This window comes from Xenopus laevis, chromosome 8S (assembly GCF_017654675.1).
Source record: "Xenopus laevis strain J_2021 chromosome 8S, Xenopus_laevis_v10.1, whole genome shotgun sequence".
Classification (NCBI taxonomy): Eukaryota; Metazoa; Chordata; class Amphibia; order Anura; family Pipidae; genus Xenopus; species Xenopus laevis.
Window position 1 is genome coordinate 34868887 of NC_054386.1, and position 25961 is coordinate 34894847.

The 25961-nt window shown below is 42.1% G+C and overlaps 1 protein-coding gene across 3 annotated transcripts in view; it reads right to left on the reverse strand.

Moving 5' to 3' along the window:
* The window catches only part of iqsec2.S (IQ motif and Sec7 domain 2 S homeolog), a 92842-nt gene that overhangs the window by 35404 nt on the left and 31477 nt on the right, over positions 1 to 25961 (reverse strand). For all 3 annotated transcript variants that reach the window (XM_018232732.2, XM_041574772.1, XM_018232734.2), the window contains exon 2: positions 19787 to 19816. In XM_018232732.2, the coding sequence (XP_018088221.1) occupies positions 19787 to 19816 (30 nt within the window). The remainder of the gene's footprint in view (positions 1 to 19786; positions 19817 to 25961) is intronic.

The following is a 25961-nucleotide window of genomic DNA, read 5'->3' on the forward strand; positions in this document are numbered from 1 at the left end:
TATATCTGATATATATTTTTCTGTACTGTGGCTGTCTTTGGAACCGGGGGAAGTCCCTCTGGCTCAGCTTGGGATTCACAGGAATCAGCTGTATGGATTCCCTACCAGGAATAGAGAATAATTTATAGCTTATTGTATGCCCAGAGCATTTCATATCTGTATATTTGTATTTATACATATGGGAGGGAGGTGCCATATTGATTCCCTTAGACAGTACACTATGGTAGAGCTTATTGTGTGCCCAGAACATTCCTTCTTTGTTTTTTTTTATTTATACTTATGGGAAGGAGGTGCCATATTGTTTCCCTTTCACCGTACAGTATGAAGGTATAGCTTATTGTGTGCCCAGAACATTCCTTCTCTGTATATTTGGTAATTACTATTAGAAGTGGTGACAGGCAGATATAAAGGTTTTGACTCCCATTAGATCTCGGCCAGATACCAAAAGTGGTCAAAAGTCCCTGTGTTCCTTTAGCCTAATGTATAGCAGGCACAAAGAACTGGCACAGGGTACGTCACCAGGAATCCACCCAGATCTCACTCAGACTAGAACCGCAGAGCAGTTCCTTCTCCCTGTGGTTATTAGTAATGTTTGTTGTGAAGTCACTAATGGAACGAACATGTGAGCTTGGCCTTGAAGCTACAAGGAATATGTTTTTGCATCTTGGCTCATTAGCAAGCTGTAATTTCCCATAAAGACAAATCAATCGGCTTGGGAATTAGACCTCCGAACCATTAATCAAGCTCTGCGGCAGCTGCAGGCTTGTCCAAAGTGTAACTGCTGTGCATGCACTCCTGTACGACACAACCATCCTGCCTCCATACTAATGGGCAGTCAACAAAAATTCATTTAGTATAGGGTGAATTTGCTGACATGGGATACAATAAACTGTGTACTTTGTGTCATTCTCATTAAGCACTGTGCTGTTCTCCTGCCAGAGGGCTAAAGATGGAAGGCCCGGGGGGCAGGAGAGCACGGAGAAAGCAGCCCTTCCTAAGGGCAAGAACTACAGTAAATTAAACATCCCCGAACAAATCAAGCCACATTACAGGCACCTCATGAGACCAACAGCTTGAATACAGCACAAGAGAATACTGCAAGGCAAAATACTGAGGAAGGAGGGTATAGTTATTTAAGAGCAAATCTGCATAGACAGTAATAATCTTTATATGAATGATGTAGAGAGTGATCTTCTAAGATAATTTGCCACTGGTTTTCATGTTTTATTATTTATAGTTTTTTAGATATTTAGCTTTTTATTCAACAGCTCTCCAGTTTGCAATTTCAGCCATCTGGTTGTAGGCTCCAAATTACCCTAGCAACCATGCACTGATTTGAACAAGAAACTGGAATATGAAGAAGAAACGGCCTGAATAGAAAGATGCCTTATAAAAAAAAAGTAGCAATAACAATACATTTGTAACCTAACAGGGTGTTTGTTTTTAGATGGGGTCAGTGACCCCCCCATTGGAAAGCTGGAAAGAGTCAGAAGTAGAAGGCAAATCATTCAAAAACTATAAAATAATAAATAATGAAGGCAAATTGAAACGTTTCTTAGAATTGCCCATTCTATAATATACTAAAAGTTAACTTAAAGGTCCCTTCAGGTCAAGATAAAACTCTGAAGAACCATACAACTGTATCAAAGGGACCAGGGCTTAGCACAAGTGAATCACAATGATGGCAATTGGCCCGTATCTCAGGGAGAGCCTAGAATGTCTTGCATTTCTACAGTAGACCTATTGATTGGAATAACTGGGTCACTTGACCCAGTCATTCCAATCCGAAGTATGCCAACTTATCACAGTTCAGGTATAAATGGTTGACCTGGGTGTGTGTTCAAGATCTACAGGTAAAGGGATCAGGGGCTCAACTATAGAGGAAGCAGACCCTGCGGCTGCAGGGGGGGCCAGGAGGTATAGGGGGCTCCATGAGGCCCTAATTAATGGGCAATTTCAATATATATGGGGAGAACAGGATAACCTCTGGATATTTTGGTGGGCCTTAAAATAAACTAGCTGTGGGGCCCAGTAACATCTATAAACTCAACTGAAAGGGATGCACAGCCACCTAATTCCCACCCATGTCCCCTACTTCGATGAGACTAAAGGGCAGATGTATCCAAAAATTCTGAAAAGTTCTTGATTCTTCTTAACAGTGTGAAATCCAGAACCCTTGAGGAAACACAACAACAATAAAAGGCGTCATTTGTATTATTTTATTCAATTTACCCTTTAATAACTTGCTGTCTATTATTAGAGGGGAAATAAATGAATGACAAGCACAGGATATATTCTCTATTCCGCTCTCATTACACAACTGAGCAGTGAATATTTTAGAAATAAGGCATCTGTGCTGTTGAATATTGATAAAGACACATTCAGACAACATTTAATGGGGAACTCCAGCTTCCAAACCAAAACTTGATAAAGAGGCCCACATACCACAGAAAACAATAATATACCCATCACAGTTAACAGTTTCTTTAAAAAGTATGAATAAATGCCATTGTCTATGCTGCAATCCAGCTGGTTAACAGTTCTTCTCTTTCTTTAAAAATAAAGAGAAAGATAGTAAAAAGCCCCCGCACTCTCGAATGAAATGAATTGGTTAATATCTAAATTTTACCGTATACCAAACAATTAATATAAATAAAGTGCGTGTGCTAATGATGAAATTAATTGCTTGGTTAATTAAAAACTTTCTAATAGTTTAATTAAATATTAAGCAATTATCAAACAAGTTCAGAAAAGCATAGCATTGCTTTTTCTGTATATATTAAAAAATTATAGCTGGTGCTGACATAGTATTAAGTTTATGCTGTGTTTGTTGACAATTAATTCAAAATTCTAATTCAAAATAGACAATTTTAGCAAGTGCTAGTGCATTATATGATCAAGAGGTAATTCATTAACAAAAAACTAGTTAAAAAAGAGATTCAGGACCGTCATTCAAGGAAAATAGAGTAGGAAGAAGAAAATAGTGTAGAGGTGGAGAAGTCCCAAAGAAACTGCTGCCTATTAATTTTCTAAACCCTGGGACCCCACATGGGGAGAAAGTAGTACACTGAGGACTGTGGTCTCGTATATTACATATCCTATCTCATTGGAAGAGCTAAAATATCCTAAAAAACACAAATCCACCAGTGCCATATAAATAGCAGAGAATGAGAGAAATTGAATGCGGTTCCCTGGACCAGGCTATAAATATTCAAAATTCAGTTAAAATTTGTACCAAAATAATCAAGTGATTATAAGGATCTGAGCAACATATAAAATCAAATTATTATGAAGAGAGGCTCTGCCGACGCGTTTCGCTAATAAGCTTTGTCAAGGCAAATGGACAACCATTTTCCTTGACAAAGCTTATTAGCAAAACGTGGATGAAGGGGTTCGGCCGAATCCAAAAATAGTGGATTCAGTGCATCCCTAGTGTAATGTGATAAAATGCATGGGTACTGTAGTACACAGTAAATCCAGGGACTGGTCCAATAGCTCTCTTGGAATCAGAAACCAAGTCCCCAGGTGGGGGGACCCACCGTCTTGTGGATCAACTAGCAGTTAGGCAGGTTTCACTTGGACAAAAAGGTTGAACTTCATGGACGTTTGTCTTTATTCAACCACAATTACTAGGTTACAGGACCTGTTGTTATCCCCTCTCTACCAAGCACACTTCCTCCTCACATACCACTCAATCAAATACCAAACTGCAAACAAGTTTATCCCCTTCAACCATTGCAACAATGCATGAGCACAAGAGTTGTGCAAACAATTCACTCATCCACCAAGCTTTCACTAATAGAGCACTTGGTGTTGATGCCTCTTCTCTCTTCTTTAACTGTAGCACATAGCCAATACACTTCACCAGAACAACCCTTGCCAGCAGGACTACATATCAATTAAAGTAACTCTATGGGGGGGGGACAACTGCCCACAACCCACACTGGTTAGAGTTGTAGTTCTAACATCTGCCCACAATTTCTTAGTAGTGTGGTCTTCTGCAGGGCAGTCCATCTGAAGGTCCTTAGCCATTTTTATGGTAAAGAGCCAACCACAAAGCTTCATAGACTTCTGTGTATGGTATTCTTAATCTGATACATTGTCTAATATGCCAGATACATGACAGATTGGTTTAGAATAAGCATCTGATGGGTGCCTGGGCATTATTAGACTGGAGCTAATGAACCGTACAGACCAGGAAAAGACAGGCTGGCACAAACCAGACCAGAGGCCATTTCTGCTACTACAATAGTTTATAAAAAGGTTGAAGCACCGATAGTGCCAACAATAAAAGCCTTATGAGTTTCATGGGGCACTTAGTCATAGGCTCAGCTAATGCACCCCTATTATACTACATAATTATAATTTTATAGATTTATAACAAAGGTGTTGCAAAATATATTCTTAAAGAAATATTTCAGCTTGACATGACTTACTTTCCAGTTAGCAAAGCACAAATACAGTAACTGTGCAGCCGTGTGGGGGGGACTTACCAAGTCCTATCCAGCATCTGTCTCCTTGGTGGCAACTGGCGACAAGGAACAGCAAGTGCACACCCTATAGACACTGCATGTGACCAACAACATTTCAAGGGGTTGTTTGCCTTTAAATGAACTTTTAGTAGTATGTAGAGAGCGATATTTTGAAACAATTTGCAGTTGGTTTTAATTTGTATTATTTTGATTTTTGAGCTATTTGGCTTTTTATTCAGCAGCTCTCCAATTTGCAGTTTCTGCAATCTGGTTGCTAGGGTCCAAATTACCCTAGCAACCATGCACTGATTTGACTAAGAAACTGGAATATGAATAGGAGAGGCATGAATAGAAAGACAAGTAATAAAAAGTGGCAAATGAACAAACAAATGAAGGCCAAATGAAAAGTTGCTTAGAATTGGCCATTCTATAACAAACAAAGTTAACTTAAAGGTAAACCACCCCTTTAAAGCGGCTTACAGCTCCAGGAAAATATAAAAGCGGTTGCGTCTGATGCCCCACCTACGGACCAAAACAGGGCATCGACTGATAAACACACCTCTAGTTGCACTTTAGCTATCCGGACACTGGTTTCCACATATAAATAGTCTTTTAATGCAGAATATACAGATGTATTCAAGCCAAACTGACCTTGCTCAAAGGTGTTATGCAACAGTGGCTGTCTATATATCCCAGAAATATTTGCTCTTGATTCTTTGCAGGGTGTCTGTCCTTAACAGCACTATTTAAAGTTGTGTAACTGAGAGAAACTACACCCACAGTTGTGCTCTGTTGTTCACATAAAGTCCTTATGTAATACGCACAATGGCTGCGATCGCCAGGGAAGAACAGGCAGTAAACTCTAAAAATATATATACAAGAGCGTTTCACAGGGCGTTACAGGCATTGATTTAGGAAGCTACAGAAGCCTGAGAATAGAAATAAGGAGGAGCGATCTCACACCCATTATTAAAAATGAAATTATATAATGTCTCCGTTGGCAAAAATGCAAGTAAATTTCAGAACTGGGCCACAAAAATGTCACTTGGTTTGTACATGTATGGGACCTGTTATCCAGAATGCTTAAGACCTGGGCTTTCCCAGATAATGTATCTTTCCATAATCTGGATGTTCATGTTACGTCTACAAGGAAATAATATAAACATTAAATAAACCTAATAGGCTGGTTTTGCTTCCAATGAGGATTAGTTATATCTTAGTTTGGATCAAGTACAATGTACTGTTTTATTATAACAGAGAAAAAGGAAATCATTTTTTTAAAATGTGGATTATTTGGATAAAATGGAGTATATGGGAGACAGCTTTTCTGTAATGTGTAACTTTCCGGATAACAGATCTCATACCTGTACTAGGTTGTTAATATGTTATATACAGAAAGAGATGGTACCTCTGCCAACAATAAGGCTGTGCTCATGTATAATGAATACAGAAATGGGAAAAAATAATGTGTACATAATAAGCTATGTCCTCATATTTTATTAATGGACAACATGCCCTACTTATAAAGATGTTTAATTTCCCCTTTAATGTATTAGCACCACCAAGCTCCCGTTCTGCTATTCACACTCCGCAATATTCAGACTGGGAGCAATTCATGCGAAGAGCATAGTGTATATACATATACATACGCAAACCAATTAAAGGAATCTCATCTATCGCTTCTTACTTTAGTTCTGGCTTTGTGGGGCAAATTATACGGCTCAGCGACAAGACTGCTCAGATCACTGCTTTATTCATGGTTCATGGTCCTATGGTTCATAGTGTCTGCCTGACTAACTGCATCACACAAGAGTCTTCGCTGTGCACACTGAGGTTTCTAGGGTTTAAGTAAAGTACATTTTAAAATTACAAAATTACAAAATTTAAAGTAGGTTGTTCACCTTTAAGTTAATATTTAGTATGAGGTAGAGAGTGACATGCTGATACAATTTGCAGTTGGTTTTCATTTTTGTGGATTTTGAGTTAGTTAGCTTTTTATTCAGCAGCTCTCTAGTTTGTAATTTCAGCACTCAAAGATGAGTAATAAAAAGTAGAAATAACCATACATGTGTAGCCTTACAGAGCATTTGTTTTTTTAGATGGGGTCAGTGAACCCCATTTGAAAGCTGGAAAGAGTCAGAAGGCGGCAAATATTTTAAAAAAAGAAAAATGAAGGCCAATTGAAAAGTTGCTTGGTCATTCTATAACATACTGAATGTTAACTCAAAGATAAACCACCTCTTTAAAATACATAATAGTCAGACAAAATGAGCATGCTCAGACAGGTTTCAAATTTCTTTATTGGACTGAAGCAGCTTTTTAAAACCTTATTTTAAATTATTCTTGAATAGGAGAATGTATCATAAATAGTTATTTACAGGGAAGTAGTTTTGGGGTATGGGGGGGGAAGAAGAAGAAGGGGTCCCAACAAATAGCATCAGAGAAGAAATAAGCAGTTTCAGAGGACACATTAGCAAACAGAAGCTCTGCGAGGCACACAAGGGACCACACAAGAGGTGCACATACATTGGAGACAAAATGGCCGCCACGGAAATGGCGAGGGGTCACAGAAGCAGACTGGGACAAAGGGAACCAGGACATGAGGAAGGACAGCAATTTCAGGGACTATGTAGACAAAGGAGGCGACACTGAATGAGAGGCATTTGCAGGACCCACAGACAGAGGCTTTAAGATAGGCTTAAGGGTTGCTGGAGATTCATGCACACAAGGCTCGGTCTGAAGGCAGCCTCTCCCCATGTAACTGCATAGGACACGCGCAGAGTACCACAGCTCTGCCCACAAAGGGTTAGTCTGAGGGGAATCACAAAAACACCTCACACCATTTGGTAGCACAGCAGGATGAGAAAGAGGCAGCCCCCCTGAGAGAAGAGAGTAGGGAATCATGAGGCATAGGGATCTTTCTCAGGTCCTTCCAGTCCCCGCATTTATGGCCTTGATCATTTAGGAAGGTTCTGGTAGAGTGTTATCAGTGATTGTGCGTAGATATATATTTGTATATATTGAGATCTTGTCGCAGTGTTGGTGTGTCGAAGCAGGAGGCACAGAGAGGTTAAACAAATGAGTGGTCACTCAACAGCGTGGCTTCCCCTGCAGGAAAGGCGTCAGTGCAGCATCCAGGTCCAATCTCAGTGACACTGTTTTTCGGAGAGAGTCCACTCCTGTAAAGTGACCTGTGGTCCACAGGACAGGTATTGTGGGGGCGGGGGAGATGGCAGAAGTCCGCGCTGGGGGGGGCAGGATTGGGGGGAACCCGGTTGTCTCTCCATGTTACCTAGAGGACGGACTGCTGCACTCAGAGGCGGGGCAGCAAAATTGATGGACAACTTCCTCCTCATCAACATCACTCCTGGAGAGACACAGATGGGTGGCAGAGAGAAAGGATGCAGGCCGCAGTGTAAACTATCAGTGAAAAGTACACACACACACCAAAAACACAAGATGGACGAGAGCAATGGAGGATGAGTTGGATACATGGGTTGGAGAGCAAAGTATAAACCCACAAACTGGGTCATTGTCACTGTCAATTTATCTGGATTCCTCAACATGCCCCAATGGGATGGTATATGGAAAACTATCAGCATGCAAATGGTGCGGCTTGACGAGGAACTGAGAGAAGAGATTCTGTATAGTCCTGCAGGTAAATGAAAACACAGTGCGGAGAATTACATAGCCATGCTGCTACACTATTTTTCCATAATCTAGTTACCAGTTAACTACAGATAGAGAAAAATATTGAAAAGATTTGAGAATAGTGTACCATATACTGGGTTACTAATAGAATGATGGGCACCACACAGAAACGCAGTCTTAGGTGGAAGCGTGGAAAAGCTAAAAAACATTCTACAACTTTCTCTCTGGGAAGGTACTGTGACTGTGGGATAGCACTAATTGCTATTTGTAGGGAGAGATGGTGCCTATAGTAGCAGTGGGGATAATAGTCTCTGGAAAGGGAGTTTGGCTGTGGGATAGCAGGTATAGTAGGGAGAAATGGTGCCTATATTAGCAGTGGAGATAATAGTCTCTAGGAAGGGATTTGGCTATGGGATAGCAGGTATAGTAGGGACAGATTGTGCCTATAGTAGCAGTGGGGATAATAGTCCCTGGGAAGGGAGTGTGACTGTGGGATAGCAGGTATAGTAGGGAGAGATGGTGCCTATAGTAGCAATGGAATAATCTCCTAGGATTGTGGCTGTGTGACAGATGAACAAGTATAGTCAGAAGATGCTTGTAGTAGATATAAAAGTAAACAAGCAGGTATTGTATCACAAAACTGTGGCAACATAAATCTATAAATTTATATTTTTGCTACCCACAGTTATGTTTTGGTCAGTCCTACTTTTTTCAGGTTACATTGCAGCTAAAGATGGCCCTTAGGCCAGGTGTGGCAGTTAGGAGTCCTGGGGCATCAGCTCAGGGCAGTTGGAAGAAAAGCATGAGACTGATGTGTGGAAAGGAAAGAATGATACAAGGACAAAATGAATGTGGGTGAGGGTTGATGTGGCATGTGGTGTTACTGGGGTGAAAGCTGCCACTGGGGGCAGTGTGGAGGCTGCTGCACTCGCTCTTACCTGCACTCAGTGTGCCTGACGGGGGGAGCTAGCTGCATGCAGAGCTGCGACTGAGCGGGGCAGCAGTACTGGTGGAGAGTGTGAGACGAGGAGGACCTACAGGGTACAGAGGGGGGGGAATGAAGGGCGAAAGAGTAGGGGAATGGTAGAAAGAAAGGGTGGGTAGAGAGAGGTGGGTAAAAAAGATGGTGAAGAAAGAAAGGACAAGCAGAATAGGAAAGAGTAAGGGGAAAGGGAAGAGAAAAAGAAAAAAAACACAAAGTCAAGAAAAAGACAGAACTCAAACACAAAGACAACAGTGACAGCTTTGACCCTAAGAAAGCAGACACGGCCCTAAGTGATCATGAGCACACACTCAAACACACACACAGATTACCAATCAGAACAGCCTCTGTCCCTGTGGGGGGGAAAACTAGGGTGACAGATGGTTTCTCGATATGCTCAATAGCTAGTGCAGGAGGTGGCACAAATGCAGGGCACCCGGCCCTCAAAGCAAGCGGAATGAAGTCGTGAGTGATTCTAGGGCTGAGCAAATATCAGTATGAGTAGCCTTTATAAGACCAAAGCAATCTGGCAATCGAAGCCCCTCTTAGAACTGATGAAGGTGCTGTAGAAATTATTCAAATCCCAAGAATGTTCCATGATTAACAGCAGGAGGGCTGCAGGCTGTAATAGGGGGCCAAGACCTGATGAATAGATGTAATAAGGCCACTTTCATGAGTTTACTGCTAGGACCAATACAAACTGAGCACTAGACAATCAATTAAAACTGCAGACAAAATGGAGGCTGTGACGGCAACGTCCACACATATACAACCTACCGAACAGCCACCTCCAGGATGGAAAGAAACATAATGGCAATCAGCTGCAATTAAGGGGAGACACGGGGGAAAAGGAATGGGATGTGAAGGAGAAAGAAGCATGATTTATGGAAGAGGGTCAAGCAAGAGATTGGGATCTTGGAATTGGGGGTCAATCACAGTAATGCATTTACGGAAGACTTCCAATCAAAGCTTTGGACGCATAAAATTATATGGGAAACTCAGAACCCACGGGGCTGCCTCAATTATTCAGTTGTTTGATGGGATTTTAAAATGGAGACTTTTCAGTTCACGGTTCCCCTAGAAGGCCAAGCATTTGGTGGGTGTCCCGCTATGCTCATAACAAGGTTACATACACACATGTAATACATAGTTCCAGGGGTACCCAGGGCACAAATAAGCACTCAGCCCAAATCTCCCCCTAACTGGCCTTCAGGCTAGGCCCCCTTACATCATAAGATAGTTATAGATATATAGAAACATTGAGGTAACAGTCACCCTGCTATAGTTCCAGGGATACCCAGGACACAAATAAGCACTCACTCCAAATTTCACCCTAACAGGCCTTTAGGCTGGGCCCCCTTAGCTCATAACAAGGTTACAGATATATAGAAACACTGGGATAACAGTCACTCTGCTATAGTTTCAGGGGTACCCAGGGCACAAAAAAAATCTTTCCTAACTGGCCTTCAGGATGGGCCCCCTTAGCTCATAACAAGGTTACAGATATATACAAACATTGAGAGTAACAGTCACCCTTCTATAGTTCCATGGGTACCCAGGGCACGTATACGTTTCTGTTTCCCAAGCAGACCCACAGTTTGGAGTGATTTATGGGGATAGCATATCCAATCCTGCTTAGGCCTCTGTTTGGAAGGGTGGCATAACTGCACCATAAAACAAACTCCCTATGTGTAAAAGACCCAGACTAGGAGTTCTAGTTCAGCTGGACATCAGCAGGTTGAACATTACTACTAGTAATATGCGGAAAGGCCCAAAGCCTGTGAGACCCGCAGATCGGGCAAGTTCGGATATACTTCAGATGGGTTTGGGCTCAACTTTAGCCTCCATCCTCCACGCGAGCAGCCTTCTTCTGCTCCACTTCTGCCTCTGCGTCCTCCTTTTTAAATACTTGTGCAGGCCCCCCTTCATGATATCACAGTGGGGCAGGACAGGCGTGGGCATATAAAGAGAGGAGATCGCAGCGGGTTAGGGTCGGCAGCGCGTTGAGTTTTTCTCAACCTGCACATCACTAATCAATACTATAGCATCAGGCATTATACCATTTAATGCAAAAGGTAAAACAATTCTATATCACTGTTTATAATGTACAATGTACTGCTATGCATTAAAGGGAATATAAAGCCAAACAACAGTTATGGATATTTAACCCAGTCTCCCTGGCTAATCTGTCTGCAGAAACTGGCAAGATTTCATGTTCATTCAGGATAGTTGCACATCAAGCAGTGCATGCGATTACTTGAGAACTTCCCATATTGCCAAAGGATTCCACAAGAGGGAGCCACCACCTCACGTTTCACTCTGGGCACAACTAAGCATGGCTAAGTTTCCCAAAAATTCTGCAAAAAAAAAAAAATGCATTATGTGTATAGCTTTAAGATGATTAAATTATTTTCCAACGGATGATGAAATGATATTTATAAAATCTGGAGCGGTAGCAAATTCTAGCAGTTTCCGAGTCATACAGAATGTGTGAACCGAGCAGTAAGGCACTGCAATCCAGTTGTAGTTCCCCTTTAATAAGCAGAATTGATAGTAAGGCAAGTTCAATCCGATTATTACTGGATAAAACAAGACACTGGATCTAAATGCTGTGTGAATGATTTAAAGGCACATTTATAAATTGTGCGAAATTATTTATAGCAGTAAAACCGGTGTAAAAAGTGGCATAATTATAAAAGCTTTGCTTTGTACGAAATAAACGCCATGTGCTGCCATTTTCGCTCAATGCTGCTATCGCCTGATTTTGTGCAACATTTTACTCCCAGCTACATATAAACCATATAATAGTCATGCAAGGGTCAACAATTTACCTATATGCCCTCTCTCACCTCAATGTGCGACCATGACTTATAAGTCCCTGCCAGTCCCATACATTTTGCATGTCGCCAGAGGCACAGGATTGGTGCAAATTTATAAATCAAAGCAGCAGACTATTGTCAAGCGGGGTTGGTAATACAAGAGGGATGTGAAGTCACCAACGCGGAGAGCCCTGGGCCGAGTTAGGCCTACCATACGCTGGAGGAGTACTTGATAAGCCAGAACCTCTCCATTACTCAACACTTTCACATTACACAGCTGTATAACCAAGTGTTAGGACTATCCCACTGGCTTACCCAGAGAAATTCCGGTGGGTCCCAACCAAATCCATAGTCAGTTATGAGGCCCATAAAAGCACAGGATTGGTGCAGGTTTATAAATCAAAGAGCCAGAACATTGTCAAGTGAGGTTGGGAATACGAGAGGGAGTGAAGTCACCAGTGAGGAGAACCCTGAGCAGAGTAAAGTCCACAACACACTGGCGGAGTAACTGGTAGGCCGGAACCACTCCATTGCTCAACACTTTAACATTACACAGCTGTACAACAAAGTATCAGACTAGCCCACTGGCCTACCCAGAGAAATCCTGGTGGGTCCAAACCAAATCCGTGGTCAGTTATTGGGCCCATATAGGCACAGGATTGGTGCAGGTTTATAAATCAAAGAGCAAGAACATTGTCAAGTGGGGTTGGGAATACGAGAAGGGTATGAAGCAAAAACCATACTGAGATCCCCCTATGAATGTGTGTCAGATGGCCACTTTCCATTCACTAGACACCTGGTGTGCCATAGCCCTTACACCGCAGTGATCATTTATTTTTAACACTGTCCAATAAAACCCTGACAACTAATCATTACTCAGAGACCATGGCACCGATTCATTCTCTAATGTCCTGTCTGGACTGCAGCAACAGCTAACATTTTAACCCACTCTATAAGATTTTAAACATATCGGAAAGGTATTTCAATAGCAATTGAAGCACCATACAATAACAATTGCCATTAGCTGCTGTAGCACCCTGCTGGTATTCTAGACCTATGTAACCACAATTCTGGGACGTAAAGGAAGGGTCGTGGGGCAGTTGTCCATTTTTGCATGGGACCTGTTATCCAGAATGATCAGGACCTGGGGTTTCATGGATCAAGGGGTCTTTCTGTAATTTGGATTTCCATACCTTAAGTCTGCTAAAAAAAATCTTTTAAACATAAGACACAATAGGATTGTTTGCCTCCGATAAGTATTAATTATATCTTAGTTGGGATTAAGTATAAGGTACTTAATTAAAGAGAAAAAGGAAATACTTTTTTAAACATCTGAATAGATTAAAATTGAGTGTATAGGAAATGGCCTTCCCCTACTTTGGAGATTTTCTATGAGAGAACGGACCTCATAACTGTTTTATGGTATACAGGATAATTATCCAGTATCTATAAGAGAGTAAGGGGCACAATCCAAACTAAGCACCCATTGTGCCGCCTGCCAGCTGCCTGCTCTTGTACATCTTCCTACCATTTTATTTGGCCAGCCTTGAGAATCTATGTTTTTTTCCTTTAAGCAGAATGAAAGGCTGCTTATTTCTAAGCAACGCTCCCCCAACCCTAAATAACCCCAAGCGATATCAGGAAGTGTGACATCCTGGGGGAGGAAAACCGGTCAGCATTGTTATCGACTCCGAGAAACATTTCTGTCTCTGCTGACTTTCATTTTGCTTCTTAAAGGGAATACATATCCCCCTTTTTACATGAGCTCAGGCGCAGATATCGGCCGGCCTGCACATCACTAACGCCCTCACCTTTTCCCATTGTGGTGGGTGGTTGCAAAGATTCTCTATAATACACAAAAGCCATGAATATCCTGTAAATTATATCCTTATAAACGGTGAGTAGTGATGTCATCAGTTATAAACGGTGAGTAGTGATGTAATTTCTGTCACATGACTCACTAAAATTTGTGTATTATAATTAATAAAGTACCCCCAGTTGTAAAATATGAGGATATTATAAGTTACCTCGGAGTTCCATGACCTGTATAAAAACACTCGGCCTTCGGCCTTGTGTTTTTATATGGTCATGAAACTCCTCGGTAACTTATAATATCCTTATATTTTACAAGAGGGGGTACTTTATTCACTATATAAAGCAGACTTCAGCTTCCACAATGTATCACTTCAAGATGGAACAAAGTGAGAAGGGTCCTAAGGGATAGTGGATAATGTTTATAGTGTTAATGTATAGTATAATGTTGTATATTTTCTCTTTAACCTTTTTTCCCCGGATTACAGACAAAGTTTTAGTACAGTGGGCATGACTGTGGGGACTGTGGCCATGCAGCCAGTTTTTTTTTCCATTAGGGCCCCATTCTACTTGTTGCCAGGGCTCTGCACCCAGGGGCCCAATGAATTAATAACAGCTAACTTGTAGTATGTGGCCCTGGATTCCTGGTGACAGACCTGGGTTTACAGATGCTACAGTGAAGTACACAGTACTCATATGATACTAGATTAAAAAGGAAGATACACACAGACCACAGATGCTACTGGTCACTGAGTCGGTACAAAACCCTCACATGGGCACACACTACTCACTAAAGCTACTGCATAGGAACATTACCTACACAAATACTAATGGGGGGCTCACAGCACCCATAGGTGCTACTCTGCAAACACACAACACTCGGATGCTTCTGGGCAAGTAAACACTTCCTTGGAATTGGTGAACCTTTCTCATATTACTAGGTAACAATAATTTTGGGGAAATGAAATAAAAGTAGCATAGTGTGCACTAGGTCTAGTAACTACTCACTAATGCTACTGGATAGGAACATTACCTACACAAATACTAATGGGGGGCTCACAGCACTCACAGGTGCTACTGTGCAAACACGCCACATTGGATGCTACTGGGCAAATAAACACTTCCTTGGTATTGGTGAGCCTTTCTCATATTACTAGGTAACAATACTTTTGGGGGAATGAAATAAAAGTAGCACAGTGTGCACTAGGTCTGGTAACCCATAGCAATCGACCAGCAGGTTGCATTTACAGATCACCTGCCTAAAAGCAAACCTCTTGACATGTTGTTTATGGGTTACTACACCTGGTTACTGCACCTCGCTCTTGGAGGAAACCTACTGGCGAAACGAGTCTTTTGATTTTATACTTGTCTTTTTCGAAAACATTTGTGAGTGTAATTTTAATTATTTATTAAAAGTTTGGTAAACGCTCCTGCACAAGTCACTTTCTATTACCCACAATTGTGCTCTTGTGAGTATAATCGACGATAAGAACTACTGTGGTTCCTAGTGTGGGGTTCAACTTACCCAAATCCCTCTCATACACATTTGATGTAACACTTTTCACTATTCACCTTTCAGATTTCATATACCAGTTGGAGTGCACTGATCTAAACGCTTTTAAACATCACGGGTGTGAATATTAATTGAAATACTACACTATATTATTTTTCTGTTTTTTTCCCCTCAACAACTGCTTGTTATTAAGATGTACAGCGATCCTCACTGAAAACTGTTGATAGACCTGGTGCAAACTTGATGACATTTATTGGATTTGTCCATGTTGGTTTGAGGACTTGTTTGAAGACAGTCCAAGAAAACAGTATGTTTATATATAGAAATGCTGCAGACCCTGTGACTGCTACGGGGACCCACTAGGGCACCAAGTCATAAGCAGGTTCATCATATCTATTCTATTATTTTATAACATATCTATTTCAAATGCAGTGCCAAACTTGCCTGTGCCTACTATGTTGCAGAGGCTGGTGTTACAGATATCACTGGTACAGCTGCAAAATGACTCACACCCAGCAATTAACACGGAAGGGAGGTGGAGGGACTATTTTGGAAAAAAAGGACTTTTTTTCCCTGTACAGTTTACCAGCTTCAGTCTCCAAGGCAACGTTGGTACCAACTGACAGTGGAACATGGAACAGGATAGTTTTCTTAACTCTTTACCAGTGAAATTCCATCAGTTCCTAAGTAATTCCAGTGGTAGGGCCTTGAATCTGACATTGAGGAGGTCCCAAGGATGTAGGAAGACGCTAGTGCCATGCGGGGGGCATGACTCTCACTCGAGTCAATGAGGAGGAACCCAACCGCTCCTGTGAGCAATGCACAGCAGCACATGAGTCCGTCTATGGAGTTCAGCTCTAGCTCGTAGTTATGAAAGCTACTCTCTTGGCTACAAGCCTATGGTGTGCCATATAGGAAGCTCCTATCAGTAGGAACCAGCTCATTAGGCATTATGTGGCTATTTTGTGATACTGGGAAGGGATCACTAAATCCCAACACTTGCATTTGCTTTATTTAATGTTCTGGCATTTAAGTTATATTTTCCATGGAACAGCATGCTAGCAATGCTTTTATGGATGTAGATCATAATGGGACATCACTAAAAGTAGACCTTTGCATTTGTAAAATATGGGCACTCCTGTTCTAAGGCTAATCCCCCACTAGGCTGAATCTCAGCATGTGCCAAAATCCACTCTGTGTTCCTGGACCCAGACCAATCCAGGTGCTGACACAGGGATGGGCTGATGGGAACATAGGGTCTGAATCTCGGCCCCCAATAATACAGCATGCTTCCACCTCTGCCATGTTAAATACCTTGAGAAAGTCTCCAATTCACGTGTACCACGTCACGTTGGTGATGGGGCAATAATTAAATTCTTTCTCTAAATTAAAGAGACATTCAGACGGTTTGTATTAATTATATCTATCAATCGATAGATAGAGATACAGTAGAACCGCCCCACTCTTTTTTTTTTTTTTTTACATCGCCCAAGAGACCGAGCAAAATGAACGTAAATTTTGTGAATAAACAAACACAGATTTTGAGCATGGGACTGCAAATAATCTGTGAACAGTGTTGGACTGGGATGCCAGGGGCCAACCAGAAAACCTTAGACCGTGGGCCCACTTTCCAAACTATTCTACCTCTCCTCAATGAAGTTCTTTATTCTCCTGGTCTTTTTTTTATCTACTTACTATATTCTTCCATTATTAAGATTTTTTTTCCCCATAAAGAAATATGGAATGACCATGAAATAGGTCAAATGTTTAGAAGCAAGAGGCCCCACTGACACCTGGACCCACTGGGAGTTTTCATGGTATCCCAGTGGGCTAGTCCGGCTTTGTCTGTGAATAATCCAGGAAACCGTAAATTCGAGGGACATAAAATCTGGGTTATACTGTTCAGATAGATAGATACATGTGCCTAAGGGAAGCGCTTTATCTTTGCAACAGAATAGATTACACTAAGCAAGGGGAGCTGCCATATGGCTTCTACCGCAGTAGAATTAACTATCATTTACACAGATTGTTGTTCCACTAGTTCAGGGAATTGCAATTTACAGAAATTTTCTTGCCAAATATGGCAGCTCCCACTTGCACAATACAGTAAAAGCTTGATCTGCAAAAGGCCCAATACTTTAGTGTGAAGGACAATTTTTATCATGACACACATACCCACACAGACTATACTATACAAATGCACCAATAAATGAAAAGAATGGGTGCTACTGGGAAACCTATCACTGGCTGAGAGCAGTAGAGCCCGGCACCTATGTATATGAATAATGGAATTCCAGTCAGACTGATCAGCATCAAAGACAGGCCGATCCTCCTTGATATCCAAGATAGCTACTACTTCCCACTGCAACGAGTCACTGTGATTCATTGGAAAGATTTGCCCTTGATATTAATTTCCTCCACACCAAACATTCTTTTATAATGGCTCACTAACAAGTTGCCACCCCTTTCCTTTTAGTTAAAAGAAAATAATGAAATACAGATTCTTAGCTGTGGGTCGTTTGCTTGAAACCATCTTTAAAAACAAGGTTAGCAGGAGGGGGGTTACCGCTGAGGCAGGTAGCCAGGGAGATGTAGGGCCCCCTAAGACAGCAACCTTGTTGGGCCTCCGGACCCCCAGTCCAATGCTGGTGATAAATGTACAGTAATGTCAAAAGAACATTGCTTACTCCAGTTATATTTCATAAACAACAAAAAAAATACTACAATTAAAGGGGAAGTAAAGCCTGCCTCTTTATTCCTCAGCAAGACAAACGTGCCAGGTAAATTGATCCTGCTGAATGCTGGAAAGCAGCACTTGCATTCATACACTGGAAACATATACATATACGTTGTATGTCTTAAGAAAGAAATAATCCAGCTGGCAAATAAATCTCAAATAAGAGAGTCAGTGCCCCTCTGACACCACTTCCACTTTCCACCTTCCAGATTTCAAATCCATTATCCTTCCTTTTACAGTTTTTTTAATCGTATTAGCTGTTTCTAAAGCCTCTTCAGCAATCAGAATAGTATTATATTTATATTATTATTATGGGGACAATATGGTTTCCTACATTACATAACCATGGGGGTAGCAGATTATTTTCCTACAAGTTTCCTTTGGCCAGTCGACCTTCTTCGCTAAAAAAACATAATGCATTTAGCAAAAAGGTTTATTATTTGCATTTAATAGCCATCGACGATCACATATATGATTTTCTGATTGCCACTAGGGATAGCTTTATACAATTTAAATTCTTCCACCAAGTATATATCACACCAATCAAGCTCAAAATTATGGGGAGATCACCCAACTCCGAATGTCCTAAGTGTCAGGAGGTGAATGCTGGCTTTGTACGTATAGTATGGGAATGTATATACATTAATAGATACTGGACCGAATTGATGGAACATATAGATGAGCAGCCGGCCCTGCCTAGGGTTAAGACCCCAGAGGAATGTCTCTTAGGAGTGGTGGATGACCTCATCCCCCGAAACTGCTCTAGGAAGCTAATGAGAGCAGTTTTGTTTTATGCAAAAAAATTGATTACCATAAAGTGGATGAGCCCCGGCTCGCTGGTAGAATGGATAGTACTGGTGAACAAAACAGTACCACTCATTAACCTATACACATATGTAGCCCGGGGATCTCCCTCAAAATTTGACAACATCTGGGCCCCATGGATAGATAATCCAATAATAGTACTCCCTGATCTACCATTACCTAGACAACCTCAATAAACTGGTTGTACTTTGGAGAACATAGTATTATCACAATGTATGTGTATCATGGTTAACCTATTATAGTACACCTTTGTTAAGAAAATGCTAAGCTGTAAAATGGACTGTGAACATTTTTTCCTTTTGTTTGTTGATTGTTAAAATCAAAACATTTAAAAAAAACAAAAAAGTAGCCATCGACATTTAAACATAATTAGGAGCCCACTTGGCCCTCGCGGGCTCACTACTAGCAGTCATTTTTTTGAAAATTACGGATACCCAGAGTAGAGAAAACTGTAAGTAGTTCTTAGAATCCCCCCTAAATGCATCTTCTGGGGTACACAAACACCTGCAGCTTACCCAGAAAGTGAGGAAATATTAAGATGATTCTAATTCTGGATATATTTGTGTTTGTCTTATAGTACAGATGACATCAATCCAAGGCCAAAAATAACCATGAGTTAGCAAGTTGCATCTAAATGAAGATCTGTTAGCAGAACTATGCACTACAGAGAAGTCTCGCTGAACACCAAGGTAATGTGTTAACAAAAGAACCCAAATGTGCCAAGCAATGTGTTAGTACAACAGACTTCCGTTGGGGAACCGGCCCCTCACAAGATACATCTAAAACAATGGTCACCGAACACATCTTAATAGATAAGTTATTTCAACTTCAGATCTTTCTTGAAGGGGTTTCCAAGACACTGATTGAGCTTCAATGAGCTTCAAATGAGCTTAGTCACTCGGATAGATAATGAAGAGGTCCAAAAGGCATTGGCTTAGGGAAAGGGAAAGCATGAGGGACAGGTTCAGCACTCACCTCATTGTCCTGGAGTTCTCACCGTCAGACCTGCAAGAGAGAACAAGAAAAAGGTCACTTCCGCGTCTGTAGATTCAGGAGTAAAAGAAATTTTTGCCTATGAATTTTTAAAAATATGGATGGCCCAGGTCTAGATTTGGAGATGTTCCCTTTAACTGTTGTTGTAGCTCGAAAAATGACCTATGCCTCATCAGGTTCTCCAGGGAACAAGTCTAACATCACCTCTGCATTATAGGCCCCAGCAATGCTTAACAAATTGTGGTTTTAGCTCAAAAACGGCCATAAAGACCTAAGCCTCACCAGGTTCTCCAGGGAAGTCTCAGATCACTTGTGTACTTTAGGTCCCAGCAACTCTTAAAATTGTCGGTTTTGCTAAAAAAAAATGGCCCGGAAGACCTAAGCCTCACCAGGTTTTCCAGGGAACAGGTCTATCCCCCCAGTGCTGACCTGGTCATCCAAGGAACAAGTCTATGTGCACTAGAATTGCATAAATGCCAATAGCAGATGGTTTTAATTTAAAAATGGTCTTGAAGACCTGGTGCTGACAAGTTCCTCTACCATATGCTATGTATAGCATATGCTATGCCTGAAATACCTAGTGCATACCATGTTCTTCAGGGAACAAGTCTACCATCAGCAGTGTACTACAGGTTCAAGTAGCTGGTGGCTGTAGTAAAAAAAAAACCTGGGAGACTCACCCCTAGGTGGAAGAGTTAAAGGCTAGTTAGGGAGTGCTTTGGGTGAACATTACTTTTTATTTTTTTTGTCCATCTGCCAACAGCAACAGGCCTATTAATCTACTTCTGCAGGGCCAGCTGCTCATCATACTCCCATCGGGAGCTCTCCTAGCTACATTTTTCTGAAGTCGGAAACAGGAATGCAGAGAATATTAAGCTACAGCTTTCAATAGCAATTACCAATCACTGAAAATGTTTAATGAATGCATATTGGAAAGTTGCTTAGAAAGACATTTTCTTTCATTATGAAAAACTACAGATCCTCTGTAGGGGGACTGAGTAGGACTGAGTGCCCAGAGAAGACTTTAGAGCTTCCCTTACTGCAAGCACTCGGAAATAAAGTACACTCAAGAGACTGGTGGCAGCTGGGAGTCAGCAGACACTCTGCTTTCCTAATCACTTATAAGAGACTTGGGGATTCAAGCCAGAATTTTTTGCTGCAAGATGCACAATGTGGTTTAGAATCAGAAGCACAAAATGAATTCCACGGAGCTTTTAAAACACACTAAGTATGGGGTCGGGGTTATCCTTTGTATTTGCCCACTACCCCCCTCTTGAAGAAAAATATTTTTTTTTAGTAACCTGGTTTATTCAAGTCCCAAAGGAACGTCCACGTCAGGCCCAAAGAGACCACTTCAGATTTATGTGGTTCTGGGGTCGTGTTGCCACTTGGTCAGTATTTTACCGGCCTGACCGGTAAAAATTATACTTGACCTCAATGTTATTAATAGGGAAAAAATCGAAATATATAGAAAGGCCGGTGGCAACACTAGTCGGGGGGGGGGGGGGGTGAAGTGGATATGTAGGACATTCTCACTGCTGAGGTCAGTGACCCCTACTTAAAAGCTAGCAAGAGGCAAAAAAGGAAAGCAAACAATTCAACCACTATTCTAAAAGCTGTTATGAATGATTTATAATACAAAGACTGAAACTTTGGGCCAATTAGTTTTGCTTTTGATTCCTTTTAGAGGTTCAACGTGTCTTTTGGACCCTCTCTAACCTATGAACGTTCATCTGGCCACAGTGTTCCAAGTGTTAATAGAGGATAGAACATTAGCTTCTCAACAGCAGCCCAGAGCACACTGAGCATGTGCAGTGCCGCTGACACATAAAAGCTGAAGAACAAAAGATAAGGGAACTGCTGGGGACAACCTTGAAGGCCTGGATAGGGCTCCTGACCTCTGGGCTGGTACAATAGATTAATTTAAAATACAGCTCCAGCCCACTGCAGCCTTTAGGTAAACCATTTATATTTTCCTTTTATTATCTGTGCCTCAGAGCTGACAGTCTGTTTGACTTGCTGAGATTAAATGAAATATCTTCTTCAGATCCCAGTGTGAGTACGCCCTCTGCTGGCCGAATGATATATATCTTTGCAAGGTTTCACCAAACAAAAAAAGAAGAGAAATTAGGAGCACCTGGAGGAAAGTGCCCTAAAACTCCCAGCACCTCTAGATATCATTTGGGTACTCAGAGCTGTAGTGATAACCAGGCAGCATTCCCATGAACCCCACTTGCCATTTAAAGGGTAAGAATTGCTCATATATGGTTATAGGAAGGGGCAGCTGCTATTACTAGCCCCCTGAAGGTGTGGGAAAGGCCCCTCACGCAGAAAGAAATGTGTATCACTAGAGCAACAAACATCTATTGATACACAAACGCGCATGCAGATCTGTGCCCGGAGAAGAGAAGTGTAGGCGTTAGGACAGGCAAGCAACTCCCACTCCTGCAGCATAAAAACATCCATAAATATTCATTTTGACAGCACTCACAGTACAGGGGAAGGCAGCTTCAGCATCACATAATGCAAGGCTGCCAAGGGGAGGCAGGGGTTTAAGCTGCATTGGGGTCTACAGTACCCACAGCTTAACAGAAGAGTAGAACAGCAATAGCTTTCAGGGGATGCTGGAAATTGTAGTTGATGAATCACAGAAGGCTTGGTGTAACATAAATAGGCCCTGAAACCTTTGGAAAGATGATTAATTTTGCTCACTAAAATGGCCCTTTATATATTTATGGGCCCCCAAACAGTACTGCATATGCCATTTCTGGAATTAATGCAGCTAGGATTTTGTTGGAACTGCATATGGGCAGGACATGACTCAAAACCTTAAAATGGCATTTTCATGTGGACCTGCACCCAAATTTAACCCGAGCCCTCCCAACCCTAGCACAGCCTAGCACCTGAACCACCCACCTCCCACCCCACCTTAATACTACGTGAGGCCCTAGGCTACACTATCCATAGGGGCCTGAAGCCCCGCCCCCTGCCCCCACTTTCCACAGTGCCCCCCCCAACTGCTTCTGGACCTGGTTGGGTGCCGGACTGCCCCCCATGCACGCACAGTACCTGCTTTCTGGCTGGGAGAAGATTAGGCAAGGCATGTGTCTGTGTGCGCTCAAGTTCTACATGCAGGGTCCGCCTCGGCGTGCGGCGGTGACGCAACTGGCAATTGTCAATTCCCCGAAGTTGGGCTCATGTCTGCTCGCAAAATTTTTTAAACAAATTGAAAAATCCCATGGACCCCTCAGCACTGTGGGCCCCTAGGTTATAGCCTAGGTTAGCCTATGCATTAATCCGCCCCTGCCCATCTCTGATGTCATGAAAAAGCCCATCCGGATACCGCCTACGACCTGTGCAGAATTTGGGCTTGAATGGCACATCTCTAGCGTGATCCTATTGGTGCAAATCTGTTGCACCTACTGATGCAACCAACTGTTGGAACACTGGAATTCCTGCTACATTCAGGCTGGCTTCAGGGGTTCCCCTGCTTCAATAAACCATATGGCACACACTTTTTTAGGGTTTATTTAGCCTTTATTTAGGGCTTGCGTATTTCGAATAACATCATGGCTATTTTCCCTTTAAACTGTTTGATTCAGAGGTGACTCCAGCTCCAGTTTCCATGGCTGACATGAAGATGATACCTATATATATGGTGATTGCTGCCAGAAAATCAATATTCATTTGTGGGAAGGTGGGGGGGGGGGGGGAGAATCATGGTCGCAAAGTGTGTGTCAGGCAGTGACTGCTGTCAGCTTGCAATGAGGTCATTACCCCTGAAGCCAATGAAGACGTATATGGTCAGCCCCGCTAGGCTCACTAATAGATTAGCATCACTCTGCATCAATCAATAGGCATTTACTGCCTACTTACATATGCAACTTAGGGACCTCTGCTGGCTGAGCAGTTTCAGAACGGGCGGCAGTTTCATGAGGCAGCAAAAAAAGCAATTGAAAGCATGCCTACGGGTAAGGGCGGGAGCACTGGGATGATCGAGACCATGAAAGGAAGAGCTGGGCATGAACAGAAAGATAATAAAAATTAAAGCGCAATTAAAGGGATTCTTTCATTATTTTTATGGTGTAGTTTTTATTTCTAAATGACACTGTTTACATTGCAAATAATTCACTCTACAATATAAAATTTCATTCCTGACCAGAAAGTGCATTTGTTTGTTGTTGTTATATTGGTGTGCAGGCAGCCATCTCAGGTCTTTTTGCCTGATCATGTGCTTTCAGAAAGAGCCAGCACTAAAGGATGGAACTGCTTTCTGGCAGGCTGTGGTTTCTCCTACTCAATGAAACGGAATGTGTCGCAGTGGGACCTGGATTTTACTATTGAGTGCTGTTCTTAGATCTACTAGGCAGCATTAGAGTGGGTATCCACAGGACACTGCCAAATAAATAATTGGTTCCCTGACTGTGAGGACGGGGCTGTAAGAACCCTGGGTAAAGTGCAGGTTCCAATCTGGGAAGATTCACTTTCGAGAAAATGGACATTTTTTGTAAACTGGCTGGTCCGTTGTGCAAAATAATCAGCCATTTCTTGTTTAGGTAGTTTCGGGTAAGGTGTAGGCAGGTGGGTCAGCAGGTCCAGGTCAGGCATGGGTCGGTATAGCAAATTCAGTCTCTTTAAATAATTCTACAGTCGGCCTAAACAGGACTCAACCACAAGATCAGCAATGCATCAGGAACAACAAAATGCAGGGGAGGATTTTTTTTTAAAAAAACACACAAAACCAAAACAGAATGACAGAAAAAGAATACAAGACCACAAAAAAATACTCAAAAATAATCTCCATAATAAATGACACGCCCGAGCATGTGCGCATCACTGAGAGGGTTGTTTATAAAGCCTATAGCAGCAGAATATCAACAAGAGAGTACTGTACCTACAAGGTTAAATGCACTGGCAGCTGGCCCAGGAGGATCACATGCTCAATAGAATATTGAACAGTGGTAAAAGCACAGATTGGTCCATCAGGAAATTACTTGGCCGGATCCACAGGCTGATGAGTGAGGAGCTAATGTATTTGATGGGATTGCATCCTATACGAATGACTAGGCCTCCTGTGCAAATGGCTAGGCTTCCTGCGCTAATGGCTGGACCTCCTGTGCGGATCCATTTTTTGAAATCCATACCCGACCAGTACCCGCAACCTGAAATTTGACCCGTATGTTACCACTACCCAACCTGCAATAGGTCAACTAACCTTCCGACCCGGGGCCATGCAAAACCGGAAGTGGCATCACATTAGCCCGGAAGTGACGCCAAATCTTCTCAAAAAAATTCAAAACTGGAAGAACCACAAGAGTGGGTGGGAGGGATCAAGCCCACACCTTTTTTAGGTACTGTGACACACCGAGGCCCGTGCCGTGAAAAAGCCTATATTGAATTGCAATATAAAATGCCAGTGTGGGTGTTAATCTGCCAGTGTGAGTATACGAGGGGCTGACATCACCCGGATCTCAGACACCCAGAGAGCAATTCTCACTATTCTACTGTACAGCTTGGCTGAGCTGCACAGCCAAATGTTCATATTAAGGAAAAGGAAGGGCTGCCAGCAATGGCGGATGAAACCAATTAAAGGGGAACAAAACATGGCAAGCTGCAGAATGCAGCAGACAGATCTAAACAGTGAATGGCCAGGCAGCCACAGACAGGCAGAGTGGATGTACTTTTGTGGTTGCACAGTTTAGAACACAGGAGGGGGGATTTAAGCTTTTCTTGGCAGATTTCATCATACAAAGCAAGAAATTAGGCAATTTTGACTGGCAAGAATGTAATTTTTAGCTGCAAAAACAACCAAACACATGTGGCAGATATAGCCTGGCCTCAACACTAGCCAAGAAAAAAAAAACTGCCCATAAAAATAAGCAATATGGTTGTCAGTTTGGCCACTATGGGTTGGATTTGACCAAAATTATTCTCCATGAATAGGCAGTCTAGAGCACATTTTAAACGTGGCCATACACTATAAGATCTGAGATCCCCATATGCCCATCAAAGGCAGGGAGATATCGGGCGAATTCGATAGTTCGGCCCTAGGACCAAAAGATCGGATTACAACAATGGGATAGGTGCCCATGGGATCACATCAGCTAGTTGATGCAGTCCTCGATCACAGGGGAAAATCAAACATGACTGTTTGATA